Below are 11,141 nucleotides of genomic sequence, written 5' to 3'. Positions count from 1 at the left end.
GTGCCGCCGATCGTGCGAAGATCCTTGCGGCGGCGAAATGGTGTCAGTGTGACACTTAAAGTTTCTCTCTGGCTGCCGACAAGCCACCAGCATGAGAATGGTTAGTTTCTGGGAGGGGTAAAATTGGAATATCACAAAAATGGAGAGGGCACGATGGGAAAAAGAATTTCATTTAACTTCCTGTTCTTGTCTCTCCCTCTCCCTCTCACTCTCACTCTCACTCTCACTCTCAGTCCCTCAACCCCCAAGCGACCCTCTGAAATCTCAGCTGAACCCTCTCAAACAAAACCCTACTTCTTTCTCTAAAGATTCATATATATCATTAGCAATTTAGCATTTCGTATGAGGAATATGCAGCATCATCATCCTGTGAGCTTTCTTCATATTATTCTTTTCTTCTTCTTCATATTATTGTTTATTTGTCCCTCATCGTCTGTGTTATTGAGTTTAGCACAAGTTTTATGGTAGTTTTTTGTTGTTTGTGTTGTAAGCTTGTGGTAAAAGGTGTGAAATTGGAGCATGAAGATGCAGAGGTAGTAATAATTGGGGGCATGGTGTTGGACATTCATGCCACACCTTCAATCGCTGCTAAACCAGGAACCACAACTCCTGGCAAGGTTACATTTTCTATCTCGTTCTCTATATTGTTCCCTTATTGGGGTTCCTGTAAATTACATGTGCTTATTAGTTGCTAAGGTATAACCTATAAATATAAAATTGAAAATGTATAAAATACATGTTTTAAATTGCCATTGATTCGTTTACTCGCTACAAAATGGTGTTTTTAACGAGTGATGATGATAATGATGATGGAAAATTGCATCCTAATGCTAAATGACTAGATGAGGGTGATGCCAGCCGGAACTGGTTAATGATGCAAAAAGAATAAATGATCATTGCTTTAAAGGGAGAATTCTTATTCTTCTTCATGTTAGGTCTATTATGTTCAAGGAGGTGTAGCAAGGAATGTAGCAGAGTGCATGTCAAAGCTAGGAGCAAAGCCATACATGATTAGTGCTCTCGGGTTTGACATGGCTGGTAAATAGATTTTACCACACATTCCTTTTTCGTCGCTACGTTTTTTTATCCCTTGGATTATCCAGCAATGAGCACCTGCTGTAGAGAAACTTCATCTGGCCTAGTTTTGAATTTGTTAGTTTGTGGCGCAACTTGAAACATTCTTCTAATTTATTTTCCTGAATTTAGATGCATGTTTTGTCTAACGGATCACACCACAAAACTCTGTTTCTTTTTCTTTTTTTCTTTTTCAAACTTTGAATTAAAGTATATTTTTTGTCCCTGAAGTTTGGCAAAAATTTCAAAAATATTCGTAAGTTTTATTTTGTTTCAATTTTGTCTCAAAAATTTTCGATTTGCATCAAATAGACCCTTGACAGCTAAATTTTCAAAATATTTAAGACCAATTCAACAATAATTCATCACGATTATATTTGATTTGCTTGTGTCGAAGGTTGTTTTTATGTAGTTGTTGTTGAATTGGTTCTAAATTTTTTCAGCCACTAGGGGCTATATTTGATGCAAATCGAAAACTTTTGAGACAAAACTGAAACAAAACAAAACTTAAAGTTATTTTTAAAACTTACCAAACTTTAGGGACAAAAATTATACTTTACCTAATAATATATAATATCGTTTTCTGAAAAGTTATGCAATTTGTTTGTTAGGAATGCATGCCAATCTAACCCAGGGGTTTTGAATTGAATTGCGATTTTAGTAGAAGGATAGTATGTAGGGTGGAATTGGAAAATAAATTTTGGGAAGAAACTTGCATGATTCTGCCTCATTTCTGTATAATTTTTAATTTGTAGGAAATCTGCTATTGGAGAAGTGGAAATCAACTGGCCTATCTATAGAGGGTGAGCTCTTTTTATTATTTCCCTTTCATCACATAGATACGTTATGACTAAGTAAAATAACAATTTAATTGTACATGAATGAATTTGAGGTAGGTATTTTGAAGGATAAAGTTATTGACACTCCAGTTGTGTGCAATATATTTGATGTTAATGGTGAGGTGGCAGCTGGTGTTGCTAGTGTGCAAGCAATTGTAAGTAGATCATTCATGTCTTAAGATACTCCAAACCAAAGCAAGCTAAAAGATGTACCTTAGAATCTCTGTAGTTCCATAATGACAGTTGTTGGTTTTGAGAGAAGCATGGGAAAAATATATAACGTTCAATAACATTGTTGCAGGAAAAATATCTTACACCTGACTGGATTTTACACTTCAAGAGCACTTTACTTTCTGCTCCGGTATTAATGGTTGATGCAAATCTGAGTCCTCCTTCTCTAGAAGCTTCTTGTAAATGTATGTTGCGTTTTTACACTCCTGCCGTGTCTTTGTTTGCTGGATTATGAACTCACTTGAATTTTATTTCTTCCCTTTGCATAAATACTCCTCAGTGGCGGCCGATGCAGAGTGTCCTGTCTGGTTTGAGCCAGTATCAGTTACTAAATCCCGAAGAATAAGTTCTGTTGCCGAGTATGTGAGTGCTATACTTTATACAGATGTGATATTCTTCCTCAGAACTATTTAATGATTTGGTCAAATGTGTCTGAGAAATTGGGAGTTGCAACATCCTGTAATAGACAATAGTTATAAACAGTTGTTTTGGTGTCAGCAACTCTCCTTGTGCGTCTTTGTTTTCATGATTTCTGTACTGGTGTCATCATTACATGTTAATTTAAACTCGTGCTAGCATGAGTGGAAAATTCTTTAGATTTATTAATTTGTGTGTGCCAACATATCTAAATTTGTCAACCACAATGGCTATTGTTCTCTTGCTTATAAAGTTCATCCATTGTGATCAAGTTGCTATATGTAACATGTCGCTGTACCTTGTTTAGGTGACATTTGCTTCTCCAAATGAAGTTGAACTTATTGCGATGGCAAATGCTTTATCTGGGAGCGATGAGTCCCATCCGCTCAAAGAATATCATAAGGAAAATAACCAGTCACCAGCATTGTCGTTTCAAATTCTGAAACCAGCAATATGTGTTTTGTTAGAAAAGGGCATCAAAGTGGTTCTAGTGACCCTGGGTTCAAATGGGGTATTTTTATGCAGTAAGGGAGGGCCAAACTGCATTAAAATCCCTGTAGAGAAAACTCGTCGGCATGGTTTTGGTGGAGAATTGTATAGGACTGTTATGCAAAGGTTTCCACCTAGTTCTTATTCTTTTTCAGAACATGGTAGAAGTTCTCGTCTCTTTGCATTGCATTTGCCCTCAGTTCCTGCATCAGTTGTGAGGCTTACTGGAGCTGGTGATTGTTTAGTTGGCGGAACTCTCACATCAATCTCTGCAGGGTTAGATATTATACAAAGCGTGTCTGTTGGCATTGCTGTGGCTAAAGCTGCTGTTGAGGCTGAGGCCAATGTCCCTTCTGCTTTCAGCTTAGCTACCATTGCTGGTAAGGTTTTACTTGTGTATGTGGATACAGCCATATTCATGCACATGTCGAATTGCTTCATTTGTTGCATGTTTAAAACTTGGAGAGTTAACAATCTGTTTATGGAATTGAATTATTTGGGATGGAAATTGTGCGAAAAATACAGCCAAAACTTTATAATGTGCACTTTAGCTTTTAACTTTTAAGAATGTGCAAACCAACGAAAAATTTTCCTAAATGTGCATGTTAGCTAAACTAAGTGCCTATTCCTCCTAGAATTGTCAGTTATCTGTAAATCGTCCTCCGAACTTCAATATGGAACATTGCAATCATATTTTTATTTGAGTATTACGAGTGTTTGGTGTACCAATAGTGTTTTTTAATTTTTTTTTGAATTTTTTATTTATGGAAAAGTTGTCATATCCACATCTAGAAAAGTTCAAGGGGTCGTTTTTCAAAGAGTGCAAGGTTTCTTTTAATGACAATCTTTATTGTTGGGTCTTGAGTGCATTCTAACCGTGATAGTGCCATTGCAATCTCCTTTTCCCCTGGTATCATTTTGTTTATGTTGGGGTCTTTCTTGTGCAGATGATGCTAAATATGTATACTCTAGTGCCAAAGTGCTATTCCACCAATCAATGTTGTGAATTTTGAATAAGCGTGGGCGATGAATTCTTGGAGCAAATGAAACAACTATACTCTCTGGCCCAAAGAAGAGATTTGGCTCATCTTATCAAGGTGCTTTTGCTATTGATATGAATTGATCTTATGGAAGTTCTACAAAGTTTACACATTCATAAGCGAACCTTTTTCTTTTTAATATTCGATTATTAGGTGTGAAATCCCCAGCGATGAACAAAATGTGTTATACAGTATACACTGCGTATGGGCATTTACAAAACATCAATGACGATTTGTGTTTTTATAATTAAAATAATATTTTTTTACAAAACACGGTGATATTTTGTGTTTTAATAATTAAAATAATATTTTTTATTACAAACCATCAGTCCTTTTATAATTAAATTTTTTTTATTAAATACCATTACAACAGTGTAAAATATTAAAATAATTAAATATTTTTGTATTTCATGTTAAAATTATCCATTTATAAAAATTTTAGCCTTCATAAAAGCTCTTCAAAATAGAACAAAATTATTTGGAAATATATAAATATTGTTGTAAAATAAATATAAAATAAAAAAATATAAGTAGAAAATTCTAGTACTACAATTACTATCTCAATATAATAAAGATGATTAATATATTTACTAATATTATATATAAAGAGTGCCAGAGGAGAGTATTCAAAAATACTTATAAAATAAAGTATAAGAGAGAAGATTTTATTGTTATGTGTATATTACTTCTGACTATGTCTCCTATTTATATTTGTACAATATTAGTTTTTTCAAGCTTTGGAAAGGATGCTATTGTCTACATTAAAGATTTGTATTATCCAAGCACCTTTAATTGGATAAAGCGTTGGTGGTCATCCTGTAGCACTCTCTTTTAGATGACCATTATGAATATGTCTTATTAAAATCTTATTAAAGAAAATCCAATGAGAAAAACTTTAATGAAGGAAAAATAGTACAATATTTTTTGTGATGGAACTGCCTTATTAAAAACTTTGTCAAGAAAAATTTAATGGGAAAAAAAACATGATCAAAGAAAAAAGAGTACAGTCTATTCCTCTTATCGACATCATTTAATGTTTCGAAATTGGTGCATTCCAATTTTATGTACCAATCTTTCAAAAAAGGATTTTGGAAGTGACTTTGTGAATAAATCTGCCAGATTGTTACTTGAGCGGATCTGTTGGAAATCAATTGTCCCCTGATTTTGAAGATCATGAGTGAAGAAGAATTTAGGAGAAATATGCTTTGTTCTATCGCCTTTGATGTATCCGCCTTTAAGTTGAGCAATGCATGCTGTATTATCTTCAAACAGGATAGTTGGAGCTATCTTATGATCAATCAGTTCACATGATGACAAAATATATTAGATCAAACTCCTGAGTCAAAAATACTCGCGATTTTCTTCATGTATTTCTAGTATTTCAACATGATTAGAGGATGTTGCTGCAATTGTCTGTTTCGTGGATCTCCATGATATAGCTGTACCACCATATGTGAATAGGTATCCTGTTTGAAATCTCCCTTTATGTGGATCAGACAAGTATGCAGCATCTACATAGCCAACTAATTGTGACTTGGATCCATAGGGATAAAACAATCCCATATAAACCGTTCTATGAAGATATCGAAAGATTTGTTTGATTCCACTCGAAAGTCTTCTGGTTGGAGAAGGACTATATCTTGTTAGTAAATTCACAGCAAATGATATATCGGGTCGTGTATTATTAGTAAGATACATTAGCGCTCCAATTACACTAAGATATAGTACTTCAGGATCAAGGATATCTTCATTCTCTTCTTTAGGACGGAATTGATCCTTTTCCACATCTAAATATCTTAGGATCATTGGGGGTACTTAAGGGATGTGACTTATCTATATAAAATCTTTTTAAGATCTTTGCTATGTATGTTGTTTGATGAATAAAGATCCCATTTTTTATATGCTCAATCTGTAGGCCGTGACAAAATTTAGTCTTTCTAAGATCTTTCATCTCAAACTCTTCTTTAGAGTTTTATAATTGTTAGAATCTCTTCAAGAGTTCCAATGATATTTAAATTATCAACGTACACAACAATTATAATGAATTCAGATGCAAATTTCTGGATAGATATCATCATTCTTGAATCCATTTTTGGCCAAATATTCAGTAAGACGATTATACCACATTTGTCCAAATTGCTTTAGACCATATAAAGATCTTTGCAATTTGACTGAGTATAACCCTTGCGAATATTCATTGGATGGTTTAGATATCTTTAGTCCTCCAGGGACTTTCGTATAGATATCCCAATCTAATGAGCCGTATAAATAGGCTGTTACTATATCCATTAAATGCATATGCAGTTTATGATATGCAGATAAACTGACCAAATAATGCAATATTATCGCATTTACTACAGGGGAATACGTTTCTTCATAATCTATACTGGGTCTGTGTAAAAAACCTTGTGCTACAAGTCGAGATTTGTAGCGTACAACTTCATTTTTCTCATTTCGTTTTCTCACAAATATCCATCGGTATCCAACAGGTTTTACATCTTTTGGTATACGAACTATAGGTCCAAAAACTTCACGTTTTACAAGTGAGTCTATCTCAGCTTTCATGACTTCTTTTCATTTTGGCCAATCATTCCTTTGTCGACATTCTTCGAATGATCTTGGCTCAAGATTCTTACTTTCATGTATGATATTTAATGCCACATTATATGCAATATTTCATTGACAATTGTCTTATTTCGGTCTCATTTCTCTCCTGTAAAGACATAATTTATCGAGATCTCGTCATTTTCACAATTTTCAGGTACCTGAACGTCTTCTGGCGTTAAAATTATATCAGAATTTTGGACAACTGCAGGTGTCTTTGCTATGTCTTTTCCAACAGGAATAATATTTACCTCTTTTCTCTTTCGAGGATTTTTGTCTTTAGAACCGACAAGCTTGTCAGGCTTCTGGCGTGAATTTGCTTCAGTGGCTATTTGTCCGACTGGGACATCAATTCGAATTGGGGGTATTTTTTGCTGGTATATAAGATTTGATTATACTCTTTGTATCGGAAAATGCATCAGGCAATTCATTTGCTATTCTTTGCAAATGTATAATCTTTTGAACTTTAAGTTCACATTGCCCTAATCAAGGATCTAAATGCATCAAGGACGATGCATTCTAATTAAGTTCCTTTTTAGGAAGCTTATTCTCTCCCCCTAATGTTGGAAATTTTGATTCATCAAAATGACAATCTGCAAACTGGGATTTAAATACATCTTTGTTTTGTATTTTAAGAATCCTCACTATAGAGGGAGAATCATATCCAACATATATCCCCAATTTTCTCTGGGGTCCCATTTTGGTGCGATTAGGTGGTGTAATGAGAACATATGTCGCACACCCAAATATTCTTAAATGGAAAATATTTGGCTACTAGCCAAAAACTAATTGTATAGGAGAGAACTGATGGTAACTTGTTGGCTTCAAACGAATAAGTGGTACGGCATGTAAAATAGCATGCCCCCAAACCGAGGTTGGAAGATTTGTTCTCATAAGTAAGGGTCTAGCAATTAACTGGAGGCGTTTAATAAGTGATTCTACTAACCCATTTTGTGTGTGAATATAAGCGACTGGATGTTCAACACTTATTCCATTAGCCATACAATAAGCATCAAAAGCTTGGAAAGTAAATTCACCAGCATTATCAAGACGAATTGCTTTGATTGGATTTTGTGAAAATTGTGCTTTTAATCGAATAATTTGAGCCAGTAATCTCGCAAACGCCAGGTTGCGAGAAGATAATAAGCACACATGTGACCATATCGAAGATGGGTCTATTAGGACCATAAAATATCTAAAAGATCCACATGCTGGATGAATATGTCCACATATATCACATTGAATCTTTTCTAGGAATTCAGGGGACCCAAATCCAATCTTTACTGGTGATGACCTTAAAATTAACTTTCCCTAAAAACATGCAGCACAACAAAATTCACTAGTTTTAAGAATCTTCTAGTTATTTAGTGAATGTCCATGGGAGTTTTCAATAATTCTCCTCATGGTTGTTCCTGGATGACCCAATCTATCATGCCAAGTTATGAATTCATTTGAGCTAGTAAACTTCTGGTTTACAATGGCATGTAATTCAATTGCACTAATGTTGGTATAATACAATCCAAATGAAAGTGATGGTAGCTTTTCTAATATAACATTTTTATTTAAATCATGAGTTGTGATACATAAATACTCATGATTTTCTTCATTCATTGTTTCAATATGATATCTACAAAATTATAGCTCTTCCGGAGCCTTCTATCACATTGTCCGAGCCAATAATAGTATTAACATATTCTTCTTTTGGCACAAGATGGATAAAATATATATCACTTTGGAGAATGGTGTGCAAACTTGCACTATCTACAAGGCGTACATCTTTATTATATGTCCTTGTCATTCTCTTCAAAATAATAATAATAATAAAATGAGTAACAGTACATGCACAGTAAAATTATTCACATGAATACTTAACAAACACACATATTAGGCTATTCCATCATTGATCAAATAGCCAATATTTCCTTCAGAATTCTCAAAGAAATTAGATACATCATAATGAGTGGTGGAATTTTCATAATTTGAAACAAAATTTGTTTCCTTTCCTTTGTCATTCTTTTTCAAGGATGCTTGATAAAGATCAACTAGGTGTCTTGGGGTACGATGGGTACGTGACCAATGGCCCTTTCCACCACAACGGAAGCATTTATCCTTAATTAGTTTACTTTGCCCATTGTTTCTTTCTTTATCCCACTTCTGGCGGGATCCTTTCTTGTGAATATAATTCTTCTTCCTTTCATAATTTTAGTTCAACTAAGTTGGCCAAGCCTAACAGAAACTAACCTCAGATTAGAGTGCGTGTAAACCAAGGTTCTAAAAATCGGATCGGACCGGCCGGTCTGACCGGTTTAACCGCGAATTGGTGACTTTTATGGTTTGGTTCAATATTAAAAACCGCCAAAATCAAAACCATTTTTAAACTGTTGAACCGGTTTAGAATCGGTTGGTCGGATCAAACCGGGACCCGGCCGATTTTCTTATTTTGCCCAAAAACGCCAAAACGCAGCCGTTTAGCATTTAGTGAAACACCCTAACCCTACCAACCCTAACTTCCTCCAACTCTCCAACAGCGCAGCACACACTCCCTCTCTCGTCCCTCTCATCGCCCTCGAACTGGCCGTTCCTCTCAACACCGGCGAGCTCAATCCCTCCCTTTAGTTCAGCTGCCGGACTGCTCCTGACGCTGTCGCCGGTTGGAGCTTCGAAGCTCAGTCGGTCCCTCACTTAGCTAACGTCTCAGACTCTCAGCAGTGGAAGTACAGTCGTCGAGCTTGCCTCTTGCCTCCGTCGCGTAGCTCTCTTCCTCCGTCGCAAGCTCTGTTCCTACCTCCGTCGCCAGTTCTGTTCATGCCTCCGTCGCCAGCTCTGTTCTTCTTGGTATTTTACTATTTTTTAACAATAATTGTTGAATAATCTCTGAACTTGTTATGGCCTTATTGGTTGAATAATTGTTAATTAATCTATGAATTCCTAAGTTGAATAATAGGTTGAATAATGGTTGAATATTGTTAATTAATAATTTTGAATTTGTGATTTATTGATTTTTCATTTTTCTTCTTCAATTATTGTTGTCTGTGGTTTAGGATTGATAATTTACAGTTCTATTGTCTTTAATTTCTATTTTGAATTTTAGTTTTTACAGTGATTGACTGATTTTGTTTGATTCTGTTATGGTTCTGCTTCTGTCTTTCGTTGTTAATTTTTTTTGTTGTATACCTATTGCTGTCCTTGAGAGTTGAGAACTTGAGATTATTGAGTTGTTGTATTTGGATATTTGGATACTGTAAAGTGCATTTGCGCATATTCCAGTTGATTTAGAAGAGAAGCTGGTGAATAAGGTTAAACTGTGAAATCATGTGTTATTGCTTGAATTTTAGAAGAAAGAGCAATGTAATGTATTCCTATTTATGATTCCATAAGACCAAAGTTAAATTAACAATTCAGGTGGAGTTGAGTTTTGAGTAATTAAATGCACGAAACAAGAATATGATTGCTAATTAAATTTGAAATTTCTGATTAGTGACTTGTTAAGGTGCTCTTGTTGTTATGCTGCTGTTTTGTTATGGCACTGTTGTTGTTATGCTGTTGTTTTGTAATGGTTGTTGCTGAATGCTACTCTGTTTTATTGAAAACTTATTCTGTTTTGTAATATTGTTGAATGCTGTAGGCAGAATTTAGGTTAAGAAAACTTACTCTATTTTGCTGAAAATTTACTATGTGTTGCTGTTTTGTTAATGCTGAAAACTTACTCTTTTTGGGTCTTGGATCCTGTTTTTAATTGCTGATGGCTCCTGCTTTAGGTTAAAAACATGGTTAATCATTGTGTTGTGGCTCCTGGTTTTAATTGCTGATAGCTCCTAACTTGTTATTTTTCATTGTGTCGTGGGGCTATTTTTAATTTCATATCTGTTTTTCATTGTGTTTTGTAATTGCTGACTTTGTTTAGCATTTTGTAATTGCTGGCTTTGTTTTCTAATTGTTGGTTTTGCTAATGGCTCCTAATTTTTTTGTTCAAATTTGCTAATGGCTTTGATTTGTAGTTGCTGGTTGTGCTGGTTTTGCTGGCTTTGTTTGTAATTGGTGGGTGAAGGTTTAGTGTTTTGAATGTCTGATACTCTGATTTGTAATTTCTGAATCTGAAATTAATTAAATCATTGATTTTATGTTGTTGAAATTGTTGATTAAAATAGATTTGTTATGCTGCTGTTGCCGTTTTTTGTAAAGCCCGGTTAATTAACGACTAATTAACCCATAAATGAGAATTTATTCTAGAAAGCTTAAAATGCGATTTTTATGGCTAAATATGATAGAGGAGATTGAGACGAGAATTTTGGTACCAATTTTATAGAATTCGGACCAAGATTGGACCGAACGGGCCAAACCGGGCCAATTGGACCCAAAGTGGGCCCTTGGCCCAACATAACTAAACCAAAACCCTAGTTTTCAGCACTCTCTCTCCTCACACAATACCAAACACGCTGAAAAAGAG

At 34.8% G+C, this 11,141-nt stretch overlaps 1 protein-coding gene across 4 annotated transcripts; it reads left to right on the top strand.

Annotated features, from left to right (window-relative positions):
* The first annotated feature begins 6 nt into the window (after window positions 1–6).
* LOC107484117 (pseudouridine kinase) lies at window positions 7–7,620 on the top strand. 4 transcript variants are annotated; one of them, XR_008008588.1, is made up of 10 exons: window positions 7–369; window positions 492–617; window positions 936–1,038; window positions 1,830–1,877; window positions 1,971–2,068; window positions 2,215–2,329; window positions 2,425–2,507; window positions 2,869–3,430; window positions 3,998–4,147; window positions 6,852–7,620. XR_008008588.1 is itself a non-coding variant. In XM_016104735.3 (9 exons), the coding sequence occupies exons 1-9, from the start codon at window positions 343–345 to the stop codon at window positions 4,054–4,056; spliced, it is 1,221 nt and encodes a 406-aa protein (XP_015960221.1). In that variant the 5' UTR covers window positions 7–342; the 3' UTR covers window positions 4,057–4,322. The 4 variants fall into 4 exon arrangements, 1 of the variants encoding a protein (XP_015960221.1); XR_008008590.1 differs by lacking the exon at window positions 6,852–7,620 and adding an exon at window positions 6,580–6,596; XR_008008589.1 differs by lacking the exon at window positions 6,852–7,620 and adding an exon at window positions 5,210–5,992.
* Window positions 7,621–11,141: the final 3,521 nt, after the last annotated feature.

The sequence above is a fragment of the Arachis duranensis genome, chromosome 4, assembly GCF_000817695.3.
Source record: "Arachis duranensis cultivar V14167 chromosome 4, aradu.V14167.gnm2.J7QH, whole genome shotgun sequence".
Classification (NCBI taxonomy): Eukaryota; Viridiplantae; Streptophyta; class Magnoliopsida; order Fabales; family Fabaceae; genus Arachis; species Arachis duranensis.
The sequence above is the reverse complement of the archived record's forward strand: the minus strand, read 5'-3'. Positions and strand labels throughout refer to the sequence as shown.

Bases quoted from the DNA above. Each gene is read 5' to 3' on its own strand.
- LOC107484117 (XM_016104735.3), top strand. From the start codon at position 343: ATGAGGAATATGCAGCATCATCATCCT. The intron at 2,330-2,424 runs GTATGTTGCGTT...AATACTCCTCAG, and splicing joins TCTAGAAGCTTCTTGTAAAT to TGGCGGCCGATGCAGAGTGT. The intron at 2,508-2,868 runs GTGAGTGCTATA...TACCTTGTTTAG, and splicing joins TAAGTTCTGTTGCCGAGTAT to GTGACATTTGCTTCTCCAAA.